General features: G+C 38.4%; 1 protein-coding gene across 1 annotated transcript in view; it reads right to left on the reverse strand.

Moving 5' to 3' along the window:
- Positions 1-24927, reverse strand: part of DOCK2 (dedicator of cytokinesis 2) — a 160046-nt gene that overhangs the window by 109005 nt on the left and 26114 nt on the right. Inside the window, exons 18-25 of the mRNA XM_009091333.4 lie at positions 23202-23385; positions 23004-23101; positions 21945-22034; positions 21600-21700; positions 19036-19170; positions 16677-16785; positions 10134-10204; positions 9745-9851 (exon numbers count right to left, since the gene is read on the reverse strand). Of these exons, the coding sequence (XP_009089581.2) occupies positions 9745-9851; positions 10134-10204; positions 16677-16785; positions 19036-19170; positions 21600-21700; positions 21945-22034; positions 23004-23101; positions 23202-23385 (895 nt within the window). The remainder of the gene's footprint in view (positions 1-9744; positions 9852-10133; positions 10205-16676; positions 16786-19035; positions 19171-21599; positions 21701-21944; positions 22035-23003; positions 23102-23201; positions 23386-24927) is intronic.

Consider the following 24927-nt stretch of genomic DNA (forward strand, 5'->3'; position numbering starts at 1 on the left):
TAGAAGACTGTAATTAAAAAAATAGCTAAAAGAAAACTTTTTGTTGTAGCTGATGATTTAAGCTCGTCACTGGATGTATCCTCAGCAATGCTGCAGATGGCACTGAGTTGGGCAGGAAGGCTCTGCAGAAGACCTGGCCAGGCTGGATGGATGGCCCAAGGCCAGCAAGGGGAAGTGCCAGGTGCTGTGCTCCAGGCAGGAGGGCCTGGGGTGCTGGGGACACCTGAACACGGCTCAGGTATGCCAGAGGCCGAGGGCACCTGGCCTGTCCCAGCCAGGGTGTGGCAGCAGGAGCAGGACAGGGCCTGTTCCTGTGCTGGGCACTGCTCCGGGCACACCTTGAGGGCTCTGCCCAGTCCTGGGGCTCTCAGGCAAGAAAGGCACCGAGGGGCTGGAGCCAGGCAGGAGAAGGGAATGGAGCTGGGAAGGGGCTGAGGGAGCTGGGGGGCTCAGCCTGGAGAAAAGGAGGCTCAGGGGGGACCTTCCTCCTCTACAACTCCCTGAGAGTGTACAGAGGGTGTTGCTCTCTCAAGTAGCAGAAACTGCCTTGGGGGTTGTCCAGTCCTGGCCCAGGCTGCCCAGGGCACTGATGGAGTCACCACCCCTGGGAGATTTAAAAGATGGGTGAATGTGGGGACATGGTTTAGTGGCAGACTTGGCAGGGTTGGGTTTACAGTTGGACTCATTCTTAGGGGTCTTTTCCAACCTAAACAAATCTCTCAGTCTGTGATGAAACAATTCACATTCTCACACCTCCTTCCATGCCCCAGGAAAGCTCAAGACAGACAAGGGAGAGACATGGAGAGGGGATGATGCCTATTTAAATACTAGCTGCTTTCTTTTCTGCTTGCTTGATAAATAATGTAAGAACATTGCCAACAATCTATTCTTTAATGTTCAAAAGCATGAAAAATCCCAACTGTTCTGACTGTTTTTAGTCTAGCTGCCCCAACTTTTATTTGAACACATAAAACATCAACATAGAGTTTGAGCATCTTGCATTTTCTTCATCAAGCTCTGTCAAAAGATTTAGTATTATGCACATTCATCAATCCCAAATTCCAACCCACTTCTTGGAGAGGTTCCCTGGCAGCAACTTCCTGCATAAGGACAGGTAGATCCATTGTTGTCCAAGATTAAGGAGGTATGTGTTTTCTATTTTGGGTTTAAGTTGGATTTGTCAACCCATCTATTCACCTTATTCCCTTTGGAAGATACCTAATGATTTCTTATGTACCAGGTAAATGGAATTCAAACTCTTAAGTCATTAATGCAATCATGTCATTAAAAAAGACATTTGGGTCTCCTTCAGCAAAAATCACAGACGGGTTTCATTCCTGACTGCCTCATCCATGCAGCCAAAATGGTAATAAAGATTTAACACCACTTTTGTCTCCCTGAGGAAACACTTCTCTTGATTCCCTGGCATGCCTGTAGTCATATCCATCTGTTAGGATGGCTTCATGCCCACTTAAAAACTGGCATGCCAATTTAATAAGGACATAGGTGTCATCTGAATACAGATTTAGAACAAAGCCTTAAAAATAAAGCCAGTGAACAACATTCTTTCAATGAGGTGAGACTTCTGATGGCAGCCAGTGCTCAATTAAAGCATTGTGCTTCTTCACAAAGGACATCTGTTCACAACTGCAGCAATCTTCCTGTTAAAAGTCTTCCCTCTTTGTTATTTGCAATTTAACTCCTTGGTTTACTGGGAAGGCCCAGAGTAATGATTTTTAAATGGCATATTTTAATTCATTGTTGAATCTTAATTAAAATTTCACAGCTTAGATAAGAGCCACAGAAAGGAAGGTACTGCATGTTGGGCACTGTCATATTTTCTGAAAATTCCCTTCACCAGGATTCTTCTCCTGGGAAGCTGAGAAGCCTGAGAGTAAAATGAAAACAATAATTATCTGATTTGCTTCTCCTGTGTTCTGCTGCTTTGGAATGTGGCTGGAGATGGTTTATCCAACATGGGAATATTTTTTACCTAATGACCAATCTCCATCCAGCTGTGTCAGGACTCTGGAGAGTCATGAGTTTTTCATTATCATTCCTTGTAGCCTTATGTAAGGATCCTTTCTCTATTCTTTAGTATAGTTTAGTATAGGATTCTTTAATATCATATCAGCATATCATAATAAATTAGCCTTCTAAGAACATGGAGTCAGATTCAATAATTTCCTTCTTCGATCTGGGGACCCAGAAAATACCACAGCAGGTCACCTAGAGATTCTGACAGCACTGCAAGATGCAAATTCTCTTTGTGCCCTTTTGGAAGATGAAGGAAGGAGAAACACAGGATCTGTGAGGCCAGCACTCAGCAGCTGCTGGCAGCTCAGTGTCAGCAGGTGAGGCAGGACACAGAGCAGGTCCAGCACCCACAGCCCAGCACAGCACTGACCCCAGGAGCAGCTGCACTGGTCTGCATCTGCCAGCTTCCAGGTGTGTGTTCCAGTGTCCCCACTGGTGAGGGCTGAGCAGTGCCAGGCACTCCAGGGCAGCCAAGACTTCCAGCACAGCCCTCCTCTAGCCAAGAGAGCATTCCCAGCACTTGGTGCCTTTTCCAGCTCTCAGGCTTTGCAGGCTGCCAGGCAGACACAGCCTTGTCAGCACATCCTCTCTGGCACATTCACATCTTTTAAGTCCCTTCCAACCCAGGCCATCCTATGATTCTGTGAGTTTTCACATTTCCTCATTTCATTTTATTGACCCCCAATATGTGTCACTATCAAGTCCTTTAATATGTTTTTGATCTCTCTTTTCTATTTGAAGTAATTGTAAACCACATTTTACATATACATTTAGAAGTTCATTGTCAAAACTAGTTCACCTAACCTGATTTCCCTCCACGTAACAAGATTTTTTAAAAATGTAACTACAAAAATGCCATAATGAGTCAAGTCTAACAAAAACTTATCAGTTGCAACATCAAGCATGTCTCCTACTCATCCATAAACCAAAGTAATGGCTTTAATCCACATATGTTCATCACAAATGTATGATAAATACAGATATGTTTATGCCATACTCATCTATATCAAAACATTGCAGCAACAGAACTGGCGAAAGATGAATGCTTGAAATATAGGACTTGAAGTGATGTTTTAGAGGTAATGTACGCCTGAAAAATGCCCCAATAAATAAATAAGCTAAATGCAAAATTCAAGACTGAATCTACAGGATAGACTGGGTTTCTATACAGAACCTTTTAAAGGAATAATTTCCATATTTCCCAGTAGCCTAAAACTACAGAGTAACATGCATGAACAATCTCCAAGTTCAAGTATTTTAAAAATGTTTCCAAGTTGTGTTGAACACAGGGAAGGGGAAAAAAATCAGAGAAAACCCCCACAAAACCCCAAAAAAGTTAGGCTTAGGAACTCTTGTCAGTAGGAACCAGATTGCAAGATCATGATAGTAAAAATCAATATCTGACACTCAATCCTGGCCATAATAATTAAACTGAAAGATGCTTAACCAGAAATCACTCTTCCTTCTGCTTTCAAACCTTTTTCTTACTAATCCTGAATGTAAAAATGATACACTATATCAACAAAAACTAGCAACAATATTCAATTTGTGAAATGAAACCAAGTGTTCTACAGGTAAAACTCAGTAATGTACGTGAGTTGGGAAATCAGTGTGGTTAGGGGTGTGTGCAAATACTTCTGTTGTTTAAACAGTAATTGAATAGAAAGAGTTCTTCAGTGAGGAAAAAAAAATTGCTACAGTCTCAGCATTTCTCTTGGCATCTGGCAAATTAACCCCTGGTGCTAACATATGTCTGTTGCTGCTGTTCTTCCAAAATCAGCAAGTGGTTTGCATATGCTGAACATGCAGCAGCTGTGTCTGGAGCCACAGCGAGCACAGGGCCTGCATTCCCAGCCAAGACAAACCCAATTCCCACCCTGCCAGTGACCATCTGTGTGCCCTACTTAGAGCTCCTGCTCTTTGGGGTGATCTCAGTTCTGCTGCAGCACAAACCCCTCTGCAGGGCTGGACCATGAGGGAATGCAATGTCCAAGGCACCACTATCAAACACACACATTTCATCGTGTGTTGAAGCACTTTATATTCATTTCTCACCAAGAAAAACCAGTTCTCTCAAGGCTATTCATTTCCAAGTTTCATCATAATGGTGAGGCCTCAGCTCTCTTCACAGAGAGCAGCAGGCACAAGTTTCCCAAGGATATTTTGCTGGGGAAGGCAGTGAGAACCTCAGAGCAGAAGAGAAAACAATTCTTATCTCTATTCACTGCTCCTGCTGTTTTTGCACATGTGGAATGTGTTATAGAGATTGCTTACAGAGAGTGATTCAGGTAATTAGACACAGGTGAAAGTTGTTTTGAGTGATGAGCCAATCACTCAAAGCTGTGTCCTGGCTGCCTCAGACACTCAGGGGTTGTCTTTAGTATTCTTATAGTATCTCTTTAGTAGAGTTATAATGTAGTATTAGTGTAATATAGTACGGTTTTAATAAAGCAATTGTTCAACTTTCTGAATCATGGAGTCAGATGCCAATCATTCTCTGTTTTGGGGGCTACTGCATTTGATATAATGTCAGTAAATATTCCAGGTCCAGCTTAGAATAAACATCTAGCTCCAAATACTGTAAACTCAGCAACATTAACTACAATAAAAACTCCATGTGATTTATGAATCAGCTATATCTTAATTTGTTATTTTCTCAGAAACAGAAAGATGGTGGGAGAATTTTGGCTGTAAGTTTCCTAAAAATAAACAAATGAAACAGTTACTCCTGAAAAGTAGTTTTACATAGAAATTAAACAATTCTAACAAAACCTCTTTACAACAGGGAGAGAATAATCTATTACATCCTACTAAACAGAGTGACAGATATGACAGGAGACAATTTCTTACATCATAAAAGAGACTCTAAAATCCCATTAGAGGTATTTATATGAGACAAGGCAACCATTTCTGTCACTTTGACATTTTAAAATAATAAAATATCAAATTATCTAAAAGCAAAGTGTCAAAAATTAAGCAGATTTCTTGCCCTCTGACCAAAAATACTTATTATTTTCTAAAGACAAAACTGTATAAAAGTCTGCTCTCACATCCTGTTAGAACACTCCTAAATGCCACGGTGAAAGTGCACAAGCAGTGGAAAGCATCCATCATCCTGCACTCAGCCCCTCAAACACCTGCACCCCTATAACCTCTCCAAGCTGTGTTATAGTTGCAGAGTGGGAACAAGAAATCAATGCCTCTCCAAAAAATGGCAATGTAATTTAAAGGCTTCTAAAAGTGCTTTAGTGCTGCAAGGCCTTTGAAGATCAATTACAGCAGAGGTGCACGGGACCATTTCCTATCTGATGAAAGCACTCCACAGGGCTACAGTGGAAATTTTAAATGCCTGAGAATACCCAGCAATAAATTCAGTTTACCCTCAAGGTTTCTAGCTTCAGGTTCATGTGTGACTTATTTAATAAAGCCAAATTTCACTGACTTAAAAAATTTCTTTTTAAAACACTTTCTCATGTTTTCAAGTCTGTTTCTTTAGAAAATTCTGTGAATATCAATGGGTCAAAGAATAGAAATGCCAGTATATGCAATCCAATTGAATTATAAAGATCACACCTCTGGGAATGGATGTAAATTAATTGAACAACTGCAATGAACTACCTGGAAAGAGACTAAAGTCTGGAGGAAAAATGGATAATCTGAAACATACCAAATTAATAGACTTCACTGTAATTAGCAGTGTAGTTAAATATATTCCATATTCACAGCAGAAAAAAATACTACCTGTTCTAGATAAATGTGAACTTTAGTTAATGATACTGTTGGCAATCTTACCTTAATTATCATGCTGCATCCTATTCTGAGATAGCCTACATGTGCTTTCATTCTTGTTAATGACCTTCCAGCTCATTGAGTGCAGTAATGAATCAGGAGGTGGCTACACCCCACACACACTTGGTTCTCTACCCAATTAATTTGAAAATCAATTGTATTTAATGTACAGCAAAAAAAGCACCATTAGAATCTTCTATTTTAAGCCATGGCAATGTAAATTAAAAAAGATTTGTTTGCTATTTACCGTGCACAGTATTACAACCGCATGGTACAGAAATGTTTCCATAGGCTATAATATTATCTATAATATAATATATATATTATAATAATGTAAAATATTACATAATATGTTACATAATGATATAGATACTTAATTGTGCATTGGTCTTTTCACATTCTTCAGTGCCTGCCCTTAAGTATGATGTGGACTATGGTATTATATATAGTGTATATATATATGTGTATATATATATATAGAGAGAGAGAGAGAGAGAATATGTATATATACCCACACACACTATATATATATATATACACACACGCACAGCATATATACTGTATTTCCCTATATATACTATATTACCCCTATGGGTAATTACAATGTTAATGTTGAAAACAAAACATAAATGCAAATAATCAAAAATATAATTTCGATTTAAAAAACCCCTATAATTATTAAAAGGATCAATTTTTGTCATTAGTTATGTAGGGGCAGCTGGGTGAAAGGAAAGGTGTAAAAATCATTACCAAACAGAGAAACTCCAGTATTAAATACCCTAAAGGATACTTGGGTGACAGCCCTGAGGCAATAGGAGCATTGTTGACTGGCCATTCTGTGTTAGAGGAATGGCAACTTCATGGAACGGTCTCAGGAAAAGGAAAATATATTTGCAAGAGTCAGTTTGGGCCTGACCAGGTTGCACCAAGAATGGTGTAAAGGTATGTCTGCTACTCCAGTAAGAAAAAATATAATAGAAAAGTAAAGTTGTCAGTTTCCAGTATTTTAAATTCTAAAATAATGACAATTCTAAATCCTACATTACCAGCAAGGAGCTGTTTTATTCTGTCACTTCATCAAACTACTGACACGCTAACTTTTAAATAAATATTTTCTATTTAGCAAAAGTATTCTCTTGTTAGTACTGTCATAACACAAGTCATGACATTGCTAAAACAGTATGTCATGATTAAACTAAAACAAACAGATTTTAGTTTTATTTTAAAATGCCAGCAACTTGATTTCTCTATTTTGGGCAAGTGCTTCTTCTGAGAATTTCTCTTGTTTTAATCTAATACATGAAAAAAAATCAATCCACTTCTCCAGACTCCTCCAAAAGGAGCACAGCTATGTATTGCTGTATAATTATATACTAAGTATGGCTATATAATTATATACTAAGTATTACTATATTAAGTAAGACAATAAAAAACATTTTAAGGTAGACCTTGCACATGCAATCCCCACAAGCACATAAACAAGCAGTAAATTTTTCCATATTAATTAGTAGATACACTTTGGCTGCCAATTACAAGTGCAAGTTTGGATCACAATACCCAGATATACAGGATATAGGTGAAACAGCAGGGCTGGCAAATCAATCCAGTGTGATTTGCTGCCTTCATGCTCTCAGCTGTGGGGTTCTGCTGTCAAGTGTCTGATGTTAGCAAAAAATAGTGGAGAGCTTTTGGGCAATACATTTTTTTTAATCTACAAATTTAAGACTAAATGAATCCACTAACTACCTGTCGGGGGAAAATTAAAATGTATTAATTATCTGGTCAGCATTATGCAAAACCCACCATTTATTGGTTTTATAAAAGGTCCCCAGAATTAGAAATCCTCCTAGCAAAATTCATTATTACCTAAAAAATACAGAAACAGAAACTGTGTCCTCTTTTTAGAATTCACAATGCATCCTGAGGTAGACATATCCCATGACAGACCAGCTATTTATTTCAAGACATCAGACAAGCTGCATTTACAAGCAACCAGCAATCTATTATTATTATTTATCTGCAGTAGTAAAAGCTTTAGAGAGTATCTTGCATTAACAGACCTCAGCTAAAGGAAGGGCCTGTTAAACACATCAAACAAGCACCACACTAAGCAGGCTATAATGAAAGATTCTTAGGAATCCAAATCTCACTCTTTTCTCTTCTGGAAATCACAGAGCCATGGAAGAAGGAGTTGTAGGATGTATACTAGTTAATAGAAGTGTAAAGCACAGTTATTGTATGCTCAACTGTTTTCTTTCTGAATATTTATTAGGATTTGTTCTTTATTATACAAGCCTGGGATCTGCTGTCCTAACCACCACTCCTGATCTGTGAACCAATAACAACTGAGCTTCTTTACAGAAAAACTATTGAATCAAAACCAAAAGTTTATAGCTTACACCTAATTTCTCAGTATTAAACACAGGGTAGCTGACTGAAATCTGGTAAGATCAAGAGTCCAGGAGAGTGCCTTATTTATACCCAAGAGACTTTCACTCTTGTGAAAGGATCTTTCTCCTTCTGGTCAAAATTCTGCTCACCACGAGCAGCACAGATAAAACTGAGTCTGACACTTTTGATTTTAGAAGCAGCAGCAGTAAAGGCACCTCATACTCCAATTATGTATTAGACTCTGCTTGTAAAACAGAAATAAAGTCAACTACCAGAGCAAACTGGGAATGCAGGACTAGAACTGTTTGAAAATAAATTAGAATCTGCTCTTAATAGTTTAGATCAGTGTCTGGAGATACCTAAGCTGCAGCTTCTTGTGTTTCACCAATCAAAGCAAACGTGAATTCACACATAGTTTAAAAAAATCACAGCTGTTGACCATGAAACTAATGTAGATAGGTTAAAATATTACTTAATTTAATCTAAACATTAAAACCACCTACACTGTTTTCTTAACTTTTTTTCTTCAGGAAATCAACAATGGCCTTGAAACATAGCAGACACAGCCATTTATTGTTAAAGCTTACAATACACAACTCAGTCTCAATGGAATACAACACAGGTCTGAAAATAAAGAGTAATTTTTATCTGTCCTGGCTAGTTAGAACTGCATCACTCTCCTGGCAAATCAGAATGAGGTGAGCAAAGCAATCCTCTCTCAATCTACTCACACACAGCACTATTTGCAAGCCACTGTTGTACTGTCAAGTTCCTGGAATCATTATCTCTAAGCTGTCTGAAATTGGAACTCAACTGAGGAGTCCGTGTGCCTTTCAGGTTCTGAAGGTTATCTACACAGCAAAAAGGTGCAGAGAGAAAAGCAACCACTCAGTCCACAGGAGAGGAGTCAGAACACTTGACACTGAGATGAAACTAATCATGTAAAACTTGGCTACTCTGATAGGATTTCTTCAGCAAAAATTCATTTCTCATGATCATATGAAGGAAAACTGAGCACAATGGTGATAAGGGCATTTCAGTATCATTAACACTCCTGAGATTTGAGAAAGACACTAAGTTCTGGTAGAGGCTGAGAAGCATTGTAATTCCTGTAAGTGGAAATGCTGCATTGCAGCTCAGTGTACCACAGCACAGATATTTTTTTGCCCTCCTCCCAGGTAGAAGCTTTATTGAACATCTGTGTTCACAGGTTTCACTTCCTGTTCCTATTCCATTATAGACTTTAAAATGGGTTGAAAGGGTATATAGCTCACCCACCTAACCACTATAACATCAGAGAACCACACAAAACTGTTCCTCTGAGCCCACCTGTTCCTTGCTCTAGGCCAGCAATCACACTTTGTACATCCTGTGGAAAGAGCTGAATCCCCTCCAGAGCCCAGGCTCCTGGCATTCACACTCTTTCACTATTTGTTTCACCCCATTTCAAATGTGAATTGCACAACATGTAAGTCACTGAAAGTTTTCACACATTTATTCAAAGCCTCAGAGGCATTTTGTATTTACCTTGTTTTTTAAAAAGGTTGCTGCGTACGATTTCCTTCATGGACTGCACTTTCTGCTTCTGTAGTTTCACTGGTGGAATGCAAGTGTAAAATTCATATAGTAGTTGGCTGCATGAAAAGGAAAAATGTCATAAATACCATACAGATGAATTCATTAGGTGTTAATAAGAACAGAGGCAAAGAGCAAAAGATCACATATTTCTAAACATTTATTACTTTTTAAGATTTAAATTTATTTATAGATCATGAATATTGACAAATGACCAGTAACAAACATATCCAGGGACCCAGCAGTGTCTTTATCAGTAGGAACTGGTGAAGCTTTGTGGAACTAAATGGATCTACAAGAATTAATTGCTGACACCTAGGAAATGTTCAAGAGCGACTCACCTCAGTAATTTGGCATCAAAAACCATTTCAACGTCGTGAAGAACTGATGGGATGTACTTCAAGGCAGCAACCTGCATGGACAAACAGATCATGTTAATCCTGTGTGTTTTTACATGCACATGAGCAGCACAGAGCACACCGCTGAGACACAAAACAAACTGATAAACTTGGACTTCTTTCCCCAGACTGAAATTTTACATCACATTTGAATAAATTTCATCACAGAGCTGCATATGCCAGGGATAAACAGATGAACTTAACTTCACCATAGTTCCAAGTGGATCTGACTCCTTTTGTGAGAGTTAGATCAACCCAAGCAGTGAAAGGGTCCAGGCTTTGTAGTTTATCTCCTTGCAGACCACTAAAAGTGTCACTATGATGCAAGTAAGTAAACCAGGCATGGATCAAAGCAGGAGCTGTACCAATACCATCCCAGAAATGTGCCATGCAGGAGGCAGAAGTTGGGGAGCACCCTGATGCCACCCTTCCAGAATAGATGAAAAGGGGTGTCATGGCCCTACTAAACCATCTGCAGCCAAGCTGTGGGGTGGTTTAGCTCCTCCTATCAGTTCCTGTTTTGACAGCATAGTGGGATAATCAAACCTTACCCTAACAAGGCTAAGAGACAAGTTACTCTTCTTACAAGGACAAGAAAACTTCAGCAGGCAATTTCAGGCTCAAAATCCCCACTAACACTTAAGGCTAATGTGCATAAAAACTTACTTGAAATACTTTACTTCATTGTGCAGCTTTAGGGTGTAAAATCCTACTAACATTTTTCTAGAAACTAAACCACAGTGATGTGAAGCCTTCTAGTACTGATGCATCTGATAGAAGCCTATCTAGGTTCAATATTTCTCTTACCTGTACACAGCAAGCTCCCTGTTAAAAACTCAGTCTCTTTCTTGAGAGTAGGGTTTTACAATGAAGACAACCAGAGCACAGCTTTCCTTGGCTCTGTTTTAGACCTTTTAAACACAATAAAGCTATAATTTCATTTGTACGAGCTTCCACTGCAGTAGCCAACTAAAAAAAACCAACCAAGAAACAAATTATGTCTTGATTAAAAAAGAGAGCTTAGTCTGCAGCAGGAGTGAATATAGTATTTCAAAGAGACTCAGTGCTGGTTTATGATTACTTCATATGAAGTCATTCTCCTGCAGATCTCATCCCACACTCCTACACAAATCTAAAAGGGTCAAAGGAGTGTTTAAAACCCGTTGCAGCTTCAGCAAAGAGATTGTACCTTCTACTGATCTTGGGGAATCCCTGGGCTATTTAAAGCACCCAAACAAACACCTGTGTTGGCTGAAAACTGCCTCCAGCTTTAATTCAAACAGGTGCTGCTCCTTGCTTTTCAAGAAACAGATACTGCATGAAGAGACTGCACAGCAGCATCTGAATTTCATTTTACAGCAGTTCACAGGTACTGTGAAGGATGTTTGATAAAAGATAGAGCCACCAGTGGCTACAAAATATTTCAAGCAGTACTTCACTGACACCTGGGCTATTGTGCTTTGCCTTTCACATATTCCCTATTCTACACTTGCATAGGAGGGAAGGATAGAGATGCAGCTTCTCTGCAGATCCACAGTTCCAGCTGAAGTACAATAATGAGTATTTCCCCTGCACAATTTTTGACTCCCAAGTTTCATTGGCAATAATTGCTTCAAATGATGCACTGTGGACACAATTGAGCACTGCCCTTTAATGAAGTCATAAAAATCTCCTAGTCAGCAGTACAAGATGTTCTGCATTCTTCAAACCTTAAGAGATTAGTTTTTTAAGCAGGATACAGATAAACCCACAGCACTGCAGAAAATTATTTCTTACATATACAATGTACAGTTAAATTTATTTTAACCTTTACTCCTGACCAAGCTTATTTTTAACTGCCCTCTTTTTGCAGCATTACATTATACATATTCATGAAATTAGAGTACCCATGAGATGAAAAGCACATTCGAAGAAATCACTGGTGCTCTGTTTCTTAATCTAATTTTACTTGCTATCAAGGCAACTTTAAGAAGTTACTGTGCCATCCCCCTTTGTGCACCACAAGCAAAGCATTACTATCAGGACCTTTATAGGCTTATTCTCTCATAAGAAAAATGTACTGAGATGCATAAAGTCCTTAGAATCTACTGCAGCAGTAGGGTGGATCAAAATTGTGTAGGGAAGAATAAGAGAAAGGCAGCAGCTTCATATTCCATTATTTTTCATATTTTTCAATGCCACAGACAATTTCATTTTCTATGTTTCAGTGACCTTGAGAACATGTCATCTAAGGTTTCTGAAAGCACGCAGAGCACAGGGAGCTGTGTTTTCTCAAATCAGTGCCTAGGAGCGAGCTGGGGAGAGCTGACATTTGCAGCAGACAGGACCATCTGTAGGTCAAACGTGGTGTGTCAGCTGGGGAACAGAGCAGTTGGGAAAGGAGCAGGGGCTTGGTTTGTAAATTAAGGTTGAGAGCACAAGCTGGTCAATGAAAGGGCACACTCACAGATTACAAATCACAAGTCAACGGTAGGACAACCTAAAAAACATATATTCTGAAATTTAAAAATCATTCATTCAATTTTATTCCCCAGAAATAGAGGGTGATTTAAACAGACACAAAACGCATCCACTAAAAATGATGGTTTTTTACCTAAGTGCTCAGACAAAGGATAGAAGGTATTGATACCTCCCCTCTTCCCAAGCCTCCCTTCACCAAACCCTTTGCAGTTTCTGGAGACTGATTTCCAGGTGTCCAGATTTCAAGGATTCTCTCCCCCAGAAGTACAGTCTTCATGAAAAAAACCCTCTCTAACATCTACAAAAGTCATCAGTAATGGCTACAGAAGAGCAACTGATAAATGCAACCAAGCTGTAACATCATCCCTACCAAAAGAAATTAAAGAAAAGTTTACATCTAGTGCCTAGAAAGCCCTACTACTGTAAGGACAGTGTAATTATGAACTAATTGTTTTAAATAATTTTAACAAGAAAAATCTGGTAAAAAACCTCTTAAAAGGAGGAATCCTTAGTTTACAGCTGCACCTTGATTCTTGTACTGGTGAAATAAAACCACTCCAACCTCCAGGAGGAGGGAGCCTTACAAAGCACCATGGCAGGACCTGCACCCAGGCCACCCTGCAGCTCAGACGGTTCCTTTTAAACATCAGCACTGTAGGAATATTGAAAATATATTCCTAATTGTAGTTTTATTACTTCATGCAATGCTGAAGTTGAGAAGGATTCTGTCTCCATCTTTAAATTAAAAATATAACTTGACCAACTGTAGAAGTTTTTTTTAAAAAGAGGCTAATGTGAATTAATATGTACCTTTCCAGTATGCCAACAATAAATTAACAGTTCAGTCTTCAGCTGTTCAAAGCTTATATAAACAGTACTCAAAACAGAACCAGATATCTGCCCTTCCCAAAGCTCAGGCAATAGAGTAAGACAAAGCCTCAACCCACTTCAGTCAGCCTTTGAACAAGGACTGAAAAGAGATTTTTTTACTTTTTGTAAATGTATACAGCATTTAAGAGATCAGGAAGTAAGATATCACTCAGTAGATAAAGTTAAATTGACACAATAAAGTGCTTCTGGCACAGATGGGGCTGCTCCATATAACACATTATTTTATAAAAAATCCTTTCCTGAGTGAATTAATTTTCCACGCAAGTCTGAGTGTGATTCTATCAGTAAAAACAACTAGGAAATTACTATTGGCTAAAATACTGGGTTCCAAATTAAAAAAAATAAAATAGCAGAGCTCAAGAAACTGTGGTTTCAAAATAATTCTTAAACCATCTATTAATTTTCAGGTTTCAAAATAATTCTTAAACCATCTACAGTTAAACCCAATTGGCAGGTGGACAAACAAGGATGAAATAAGAGTTAAAAATTCTCATTCAAAGCATACTAGTTCAAGTTTCAATATTCTGAAAAGCCCAATTTAACTTTCTTCAGGGCTCCTAAAACTTTCTTCTCTGATATCTTCAGACCATAATCTACTTGAACACATCCAATTGATCCTACCAATCTATGTTCCACTTATCAATGATAATTCCAAGTGTGACAGATTTAAGCCAGTTTTAGTATTCTGATTGTTCCTGTATTTTTCCAACAGCCTCTCTGAACTTCCCTCTCTGGGTACACCAACTGTAACATCCATGGAGTCCCACGTGTCTGTAGAATCACTGAATAACCACCTGTCCCTTACTCTGCAAAGTTAATTTGTACTACTACAACATCCATCACTGTCATCTCAAATTCCCCTAGGGAAATCAGTGTTGGGTTTCAGCAGAGACAGATTTATGAATTTCTTTCTACTACTTTCTCCTCCCTCTCAGCAGAAATTATCTCCATTTTCTGGCCTGCATCCATCTACCAGAGCAGGAGTCTCAAGTGTCAGCACTGGAGTCTCCTCCAAGCAGGCACAGAAATACTGCTCCCTGTGAAAGCTGGGGCTGCCTATGGAGCTCATTATCAAGTGGGAGGGAGTGTTAATTTTATATTTTTGCCCCCATTAAACTTATTTCCATCAACCAGCACTAAACGACTGACCAGCTGGACACTGCTCATTCTATGCCTCTCCTATCAGAATTTTGTAACACTGGTACAGTAGTTTTTATTTACTGTATGTGAAGCAATCTCTTTGTAGGCTTCTCTCAGAGACACAGCTGTATGAGTCATTAGTATTTGGAACAGAAGCAAAGTTATGATACAAACCAGTATTTCACATCTGCCATGAAAGGTTCCTGCTAAAAAGAAAAATTTCAGTACCTTATGCAGATTTAGAGACCCAAAAGCCCACCAGTGCTTCAGGATTATGAATAAATAGGGCCCATTTTGAACAACTGATGGCACTCATTAGAAATCAAAAATGTTGATTTTCAGTATGGTATTGATCAAAGCATGACTGTTTAATAACTAGTCTGTTTATGAAATACACTACTGTGCTCTTTAAAATTAATGTAGATTTCTTTCCTTTAGTCCTCCTCAGAGATGCTCAGCTCTGTTTTCAGGGTTTTGCTGTTTCTGAGGAACACCAACCAAGGTGCCATGAATGTTTGCCAGTCAGGTACAACCCTGGGAGCTGGCATGAAACATGGGAAGATGGAAATGAGGGTAAGCACAGTCACACTCCTCAGTCCATGCACTGCTGTGGTGCTATTGGCACTTCAACCTGCTCTGAAACACTCCCAGCAGCCTTTCAGAAGCACCACTGCCCCTTGCACACCCAGAAATTGTTAAGAAGTTTTCTGTGAGCCTTTCTTGTCACTCTCAAGAAGAAAGTGTCCTGTTCATCAGAGGAGACACAGATGGACTGTCCCACTCAGCCCCTCTGAGATCAGGCAGGGCAGAATGCAGGGATGTGACACACTCTCCCCAAAGAGCACCAAACCCTCCAAGAGCTCTTTCTTAATTAGCACAAGCACCCTAAGAGCAAACATTATTACATAAACTCTTTCAGTATTATTTAAAGATGCTTTTTTTTTTTTTTCTTCAGAAGATTCTGTTTCCCATGCAGTGTTCAAATGTAGAAACTATTCCCAAGAAGGCCTCTACAGAATTATCAAGTACCAGAGAATCTGATTGATTTTTAAATACACTTAGAATATTACTGTAACCATGGCATTATATAATTAACTTGGTATTTACTTTCTCAGCTCTTTTGCAGTTGCATGTTAAACACTCCATTTGTATCATCTGAAACTTTATGTTTCAGATGATACAAATCTCCATGTTGAGATTTGTATCATCTGAAACACAAAGTTTCAGATGATACAAATCTCAACATCAGCCACCTGAGCTTTTATTCAACACAGGCTTTTTCATGGGTTTCCACTTCTAATCTAAGTCTTAGCAAAAGGAACAAAACAAAAAACCAGAGGAAAACTCAAGACCAATGCATACAATGAGTTTTTAATAAAGAATGTATGAAGCATCAATATTGCAGCTGGCTAATAAATCTTCTACATTTTACAGGAAATCCTGATAGTTTTTCTTCTTAATATAGAACTGCAAATTATTTGATATTAGTGATGTTAATAGCTTCCTTTTTTTCCCTCTTTTTCTTTAAAACCTTAAATTCTGAAGTGTTAGAATAACTGAGATTGACATGAATGGCAAAAAAATTCCTTTTTGAACAATGTAACTCCCAAAGATTGAGACCATAAAATTTATTTTCCCAACTAAGAGGGTGAAATTCCTGTTTAGCATTATCTGGAGAAACTCAAGAATTAAACATCCAGGTCCCAGGAGGCTTCATGTCATTAGATTGCTTGAAATATTCCAACATCTGTGCCTTGGCTCTTTCCTTGACTACATTCACAGAATTTCTGTAAGTGTATCTTGTCCTGACCTTTTCAAACTAGACTCCTATTTATCAGATAACCTTCCCTTCCAACAGAGGGGAATTACAAGAAGACATATTGGATATATTTCCTGAATGTTTTTTCCTTGATTTAAAAAGAACAAAAATAAAAAGCCCATGTACAAAAACCATATAAAAAACCAAATCCAACTGGTTTCCAAGAACACACCAACCTGCAACAAAATGGCAGTTTTATGCTGGCTTTTCATCAGGTTGTTGATGGATTCAAAGAGTCTCCTCATTGATTCTTCAAATTCTGTTTGTTCTTTGCCTTCATATAACCTATTGAGAGATGCATTAGGTTATCCTTTCAGGTTTCATTCTCCCAAATGCAACAGATTTTACATTAAATGTATATTTCAGAAGCTTATCCAATATGTACATAGATATTTCCCCAATGGGTTATAACTGCTATACACTGTATCATGTGGGAATTCTTCAGTTTGAACACTACAATAAACACTTTCAATTATTTTAAAAGCCTCTAAACCATGAACCATGACACCTCCCAGATTGGAGCTTATGTAAATCATTTTATTTTCAAAGTAACTTATATGCAAAAAAAAAAAAAAAAAAAAGTTTTGTTTTTTTTTCCCCACTACAACTGAGCTACTCCAGGATATTTTTCACAAATTATGACAATTTCTGTCTTCTGCTGCTGTTGCCACTTTTTCCAAGAGCTATTTTTACTGGCCCCATTAACCAGTCTTTTTGAAAAAAGTCCCTATTTGACACTTAAAAGTTTAAAAGTGCATTTAAATTGAGCTCACTCCATTATTTCTCCATTCCCTGTTCTAAAGTTTGAATCCCTCAGATTATCTCTCCTGTATTGTTCATACTGGCTCTTAGTACTAAACACTGCCTACATACAAAGTAAAAACACTGGTGACATGTGAAATTAGTTATGTGAAACAGCTGTCAAGAGTTAAAGAAAAGCAAGCTAAGAAAAAAGCCAAGATGACAAGAGAATCCTGAAATGGGAGTGGAATACTGTGAGCTGAGTGTCGCCTCTTCTGCTCCATCAGAAGAGAAAAATCTCTTTTTAAAGTTATGTATTGCAGTGTCATTTGATTTTCTTTTCAATCTGAAATGTAAGACTGCCTACAATAATAATAATTGTCCAGTGAATTTGGAGTTTAGATAATGAATTTAGATCTCTAGATAAGTAGGAGTAGATAACGTGTAGTTGATCACCTGAATGCGCAACACATAGCAACAACCTAATTTATGGCAGATTGTCCAATGAACACCTTAAGCTGCAAGATAAACATAAGGTATTAAAATGAGGACCAAAGTTCTCCCTGAGACAGACCCCTTCTGCTTTCTGACCTTCATCCAGACAAGAACTTTTCCATAATCCTCTACACAATGTTTCCTTCCCCAAAACTCTAATATACCCTTCTGCCATGACACCCATGATAAAAATATAAGATAAAGTTGTATTCTGCTCTCCTGAGCACCATCTCCATCCTTATACAGCTTTACACCATGTTTACCTGTATCCATCTGTAAGTAGTAAGTTCCTAGAGACAATAATATTTCTAAGGTAAAATCCATAGCAGCAAATTCCTTCTGAATCTGGTAATTCAACCAAAACATGCTAATCCAGTGAGTAAACTTAATTTTAAAAAACTATAAATCTACATGGATTTATTTTTTTTAATGGACAGGTGAATATCAGAGCAAAATTGTATCAGAGCACCCACTGAGGATAAGACAGCTAGAACAGAACCCTCCTGCTCTGGTGAATGGCAGCCACAAACACAGCACCCAAGCACTCACTCTCCCTGCAGGGCTGAGTCTGCCCTGCCTGACCTCTGTCCCTGCAATCCTTCAGCCACAGAGCAAAGGGAAATCACAACAAGCTGGGGGGGCAAACCAGCTCAGGGTAAATGGAGCAAGGTGAAGCAGAAAGCAGTTGAGGAGGTGGGTCTGTGGTATATGAGGAGAGTACAGTTACCTGTGTGTAATTTTTCTCCTTCCACTTTTCATTTCCTTCACTCTCTCCTCCTCCTTTCCCCTAAACCTGAACACCACTTGTAAACACTACACCTCAGTTTGCCTGAGCTAGACAACCAGTCCATGGAGTCCTCCCTGTAAATTCCTCACAAGGAGGCCCAAAACTGTAAATTCGGAGTGACCATGGCTGCTGCAATGGCACTGCTCTGTGCACAGTCTGAGGGGCTGAACAGTGTTCCCAAGGACAAGTCTCCAGCCTCCAGCCATCTGTTGAGACGTTTGGCCATCCACTGGTCTTAGGCCAAGCCACCTGACACAAAGAATAATCACCCTTTGAAACCTGCTGCTATTACTAAATACATCTCTGGAACTTACACTGAGAATCAGAAAGCAGATTTATGAATATTCCCTCTACAAAACATATCTCAGCATTATTTGTATTTTAAAGCAGTTGCCAGCTTTATTAGTAAAAATAAAAAATCAGCTCTGTTCTAGAACCAACTTTTTCTATTTCTCAGGTCTCCTATGCCTGCTATTAGACAGCTAATTGAATGGTAATATCTGAGTACTTACTGGGAAAATAATGTCCTTGATCTAACAATGAACTTGAAAACATATTCCAGGGCTTTCAGAGTTCTGAGGATAGGTTCACATTGCTCCCCTCGGCTGGAAGTATCCAAGTATGTCTTCAGAACACTCATTAATTTCCTGAAGTTTAAAAACATTTTAAAAATAATTTTCATTATTACTTTTTAATTACCTTCTTTAGCTTCTTTGGCAACTCTAAATATATGTTCATGCTTGGTCAAGCACATACAAGAAAACAGACTGAGTGTATTTCTGGATTTCTGTTGCACAAATTCTGTCAGTGTAAACAAATTCTTAGCTGCACAAGCAAGAGAGAAATCTGAAATCCCAGAAGAGCAGCATGACTTTACACAATTCTGGAAGCACCTTTACAGATGTTTGTAATACATAAGCGCAAGGTATCACAAAAAATTCCTTCTGCCTACCTCCACTGAGCAGTGATTAAACATCACTGCATGCTCTAATTACAGCCTGTAAATATTACATGTAAATAAAGCAGTACACAGCATCTGCTTAAATTATTTATTTTATTTAAACACTTCCTTACTCTGCATCTAAAAGAAACTTTTTCTAAAGACACAGCTGGCTACAAAAGAGCAGAACTTCATCTTAAACTAATTCCCTTAATTTGTAGTTATAGAATCATCTTAAGTGATTAAAGCAATACTAATGGTGCAATTTTGATCTTAAAGCAGCCATAAGAACTAAGATAAGCGTGGTTGGGGTTTTTTCCTATGTCTCTACAAAAATGGAGACCTGCTGTCCCCTGCCCTAAATAAACCAAGCCAACAACCAGCTCTCTGTGTAACTAATACACATCCCCAGCCTAACTCACATTTCAGAACCAAAATGTTGTGCTTTCAGCCTCTCAGCCTCCTGGGCATGACATCTAGGGTGTGTTTCCATTTGCTCCTTTCTGCAGCTTCTCTGAGTTGGAACAATATTGATCCAACTTGTATGTAGGGTATTGCACGTTAAGCCCTCTCAGAGCTCTCTAAAATCCAGGAGAAAGGATGACTCAACAGGAACTGAATAAATAGGTAACAGTTTGGCCAACCAACCATATCACAACATGGTTATAACATGTCTGGGACACAGCATTTCCTTCCTAGTTAGGAGTTAGGCCACACACACAGTTGTTTATTTCATAAATGATTCTGGGACCAGAGTAAATCTTCCATGGTGTGCATTGAATCAATAATGCCAAGAAAACACATGATGTGGGGAATGATCATAAACATTCTTATTTTGCCTCTACCACATTGATTAAGTCATCAGATACTCCCAGCCAGCTGTCTTAGAAATACTTTATGCAAGTAAGGCTGTCCTGAGAGGTTCTGTACCTTTCCTTTCCTTCTTTCACAGTACTATAAAGCATTAAATGACATGTGCTTATTACTGATGGACTGAGAGAGGATTGAAGAAGAGCACATAGCTGGTGCTTGAGCCCACTTCAACTTTACTGAGGTGTGAGAAAAGGCTGATTTTGCACTGCTGCCTCCCAACACTAGGAAACTCATGGTCTAGTGCATGATTTTTGTGACATTCAGTGTTGAGTTAGAACTGAAATTCAACACAGACATTGGAAGTTAGCCCCAGCTATTCCAAACCTCCAGTTCAGGTCTTCCCTGTACTATCCATATTCCAAATTAAAGTTCTGCTTCAATCTGCCACTACATTAAGCTGACAGAATGAGACATCAGGTAGATTAAAAACCCACATCCATCCTCTTAGAGCACATCCCAGAGATCTGCACCAGCTGAAGATGTTACCTTCCTACATAATTCAGTCATTTTATCCTACCATCATCTGCAAAAGCATATTCTAAATAAAGTAGGAATCCAAGATTAAATTTGGTGTATAACATTTCTGCACAGTTTTTACTCTTTTCTATGAGTCCATGTCTTCCCATCTGGGTGTTGTCTAGAAGCCCCAAAAGTTGAAAATCAATAAATAAATAAAAATCCACAACAAGTTCATCCATTGATGTGACAATGTAACAAATACTAAAACTCCATTTCACAGCAGGACACGTAACAAGTACCAAAATTCCAGCTCACTGCACTGAACCCCTCCTGACACAACATCAGACTAAAATGCATATGAAGACTTGACAGCTCCCAAACAATTCTTTTCCCTTTGAGTTTGCTTGATGTGAAAAATAAATATGGAAACCTATGTAAATGGGCTAAGGAGAGCCTCGAGTCCTCACCTCAGGCATTTCTACTTAAGGCCAGGGATACAAATGGAGAGGCTTCACAGCAAAGCATCTTTAGATAAATTTGACAGGATACAGGTGAAATGCTCAGACACAGCAAAATCCAGGTGACAGAAAACAAATGCCCAAGCATCATTTAACCCCAAATCATTTGCTATGGGTTCATTAATTCCACTTATAATCAAATATGTCTCAGAGGCAAATAAGCAAACAGCAGCATCAAAACAACAGTCACCATAAATTACATCAGAAAAGTCACAAGCAGAATTTACTTCTTTTATGTGATGGTGGAGGTTTAGGAAAGAAGAGAAAGAAGAGAAAATAAACTTACTTGTATGCCAAGGTTGCACTAAAGTGCTGCTGGATGTATGCTTCCAGAACAGTGTTAAAGTGCTGAAACTTACGGTCTGCAATGAGCCCTATGATATAGATCTAAACAGACAGACACACAATCAGCCAGACCCACATTGCAAACTTAAATATTCACTTTCTGAAAATATTTCTGGCAATTTACTACTGAAGTTTTTTAAAAAAATTGATTTTCAGTCAATGAGTAATATTCCTCTGTTCTACAGAGACTTTAAGACTAATTCTCTGAAGTGCAATACTTGATAGTTTGTTCAAAATTCTAAGATTCTTTTCTTAGACAAATAAATTTGCTGATGCTGATTCTTACCAGTGCATCAAAGACAAGGATGTCATACTCATTGCTATGGGAATGTTCCATCATGATGTTAAACAGGGCATCCAGTGTATCCTGGAGAAACTAGAGAACATGAAAAGACAAACTGATAACCAATTCAACGTGAAAACCTTACAGGAAAATTTTCTGATAGCAGACCTGGTTTCCCTCAAGTTAAAATTTTACTACCTTTACTGAAGCATCACCTAAATTGAGAAAACATTTCCAAGGGTTTAGGCTCCAGTAGCTTTAGTTTTAAAAACCTGCATCCTCAGACACATGAGCAATCAATAATACATGCTTAGCTCAAAGCTTATGGAAAAGATAAAAATATTATATAAATGACAAAACTTGTTAAAACGAGGCTCCTTAGTGACACAGATTAGTGGTTGCTATTTTCACAGATACATGTTGATTAAAAAGACTTTTCCTGCTTCTGTGGTCTGATTCAAATTCTGCTCTAAATCAAAGTATCTCAGTGACTTGGGACACAAATCTTTGGTTAAAAAAATCCACTCTTTCTTCTTCTTTTTTTTTATTTAATTATTTTTCTTTCTCTCCAGAGACAGCTAATGTTTGTGCTTAAAGACACAAAGGTAATAGCATATGCTATTTTACAAAATAATAACAACTTTTATTAATATACTCATTAAGTTAAGAAAGTGCTTTGTTGGGTACATAACACTTCTTGGATTTAATATCAACACATAAATTGATATTAAAAACTGCAAAGAGAGCAGTAGGAATTGTTTGTGATACTTCAGATAGACAAAAGCAAAGAGATGAATAGAGATTGTGGAAAATATTTTATCATTACTATCTTCATCTCCTAAAAATAATCTTGGAAATCTCCCAGCCCAACAATATCAGAGATCTGAAATTAAAAAGTAGGAGCAAAGCTGGCCAGCCCTGTGAAGGATCCTGCCCAGCTGTTGGCCTTCTTGCTCCCTCTAATGAAGAGTTGTGCTCATGTCCTTTGCAAACTAACAAAGGCATTATGCATGACAGGGACTGAAGAAAAACTATTATTAAAATAAGGATTTAAGGACTTACCTTCACAACTTCCTCTCCATCCACAATCTTCAGCTTTTCCAGGTTCTCCTGGAGCAGCTCTGGCTTCATGCGCCACTTCAGGAGACCCAGCAAGCCCACTAACGAAAAATGAATGGACAGACATTAAAATTTAACATCTGACATCAATTTGTGCAAAGGTTTTCTTTCTGAACTCCCAGCTGTTTAGAAGGTACATACCATTCTGAGTTAACTTTGTGGAACAAACAAGAGTTGAAATGTAAAATGAATCTCTGGAGCTGACTGAAAGCCCCCCAACAATGCTTGAGCTCCTGACTAAGGTTGCTCCCTTGTTTTCCGTGTGCACACGTGTAGAAGGCAATGTCAAATAAGCACCAGCATCCTCCATTTTTTTACTGTCCCCCTGAAAAACAACACACCATTCATTACATATTTCACACCCCTGGATTTAAAATTAGACTTATTTTGTAGTTTTGCCCAAGAGAAACTGAGGGGCAGGAAGGGACTTTGAGGGGTGGCACCCCATGCAGAGTAAAAGCAAGAGCCAATCTCCCATTAAAATGCCAGTGGGTGTGGAACACTACTGAATATTGAGCATCACCTTGAAGACTGTACACAAGACAACATGATTATATTGTCTGCCCACAGCTTAAAAGCAGATAGCAGGACTGAGAAAGGAAAGAATAGCAGCACTATTTTGGTATCCTCATTATAACTTTGTGCCTGGACCTTGAACATAAAAGATCAGGGCATGGTAAGATGATATTTTAAATCAGACAGTATGATGCAGTAACTAAATGACATAGAACATGTACTTTTCAGTAGAATGAACAGTACAAAACAAGAGAGCCAACAGAGATTTTTCCCTCCTCTCTTTCATCAACTTCTGTGCCACAACCCCACAGATTTTCTGGGTCTTGTCTTAGGATTCTCCAGACAGGAAAGAAGTTTTAGACAAAGACGACAGAAATAATGCTCCTCACTGTTTAAAGAACACAGTGTTTCTTTAACAAAACTCCAGAAAATTTCCCTGATGATGATGCCACTTAAAGCTACAACACTGTGACAAGATATGACTCAATAGCAGACCTTTAGTCTACAAATGTGGATGAACAAGGAGCTGCAAAAAACATGATCTAGAAAGACATTTTCAAGTTTTGCAGTTTTATCTGGTTCAGTGACTGCAGAGGTGCAGTTTCTGCTTTGTATCAAAGAGGTAAAGCTGAAAATTGACTGTAAGAGACTTAGAGAGACAAGAAGCAAAACCTTTATACAGCAAAACACAGTGCAGCAGCAACATCTATGATTGTATCAGGCTTGCTAAATAATCACTTCCCAAATTTCTGGAAGCAAAATAAACTCTTGACTTCCTTCTTTTGGGACAAGTCAGACAGACAATGGGAAAAAGAGAAAGTTTTGATCCAAAAGTCTCTCAAAAGGATCCAATGCCTAAAGACAGTTTAAACGCAGCAGTTTTCAAATTACTTATTTTGAGAGGCCAGGTGTATGACTGCTTTAAACACTTACAGCTTCCAATTACTGTTTTTAATACTAGAATAGGCAAGCATATGTCAGAAAATCTGTCTGTTTCTCACAACCACAAAGTAGGTCAACTCCATTTAGCATTTCTCATCCATGCTGTCACTTCAAAAAAATTACTGAGCTGATGCAGAAATGAATTAGGTGGAATTTCACAACCAACATTAACCACACAGTCCACAATTTTCCTTCTAGTCTCAATATTTTAAATGATAGTTTCAATGAAGAGAAGATAAATAACTTTATGCTGCCATTAATCTCTTTGGCTTGCCTAAGCAACTTGATTTAGTTGCATGCATCTCACTTGGTATTAATGATACAGCAAACTTGTTTACTGAGAAGAGTGCTGAGAAATAACTTAGTGTCCTTTGTACTGGAAGTGATTTCTGGTTCTTAGGCCCTGCTA

The sequence above is a fragment of the Serinus canaria genome, chromosome 13 (genome assembly GCF_022539315.1).
Source record: "Serinus canaria isolate serCan28SL12 chromosome 13, serCan2020, whole genome shotgun sequence".
Taxonomy (NCBI): Eukaryota; Metazoa; Chordata; class Aves; order Passeriformes; family Fringillidae; genus Serinus; species Serinus canaria.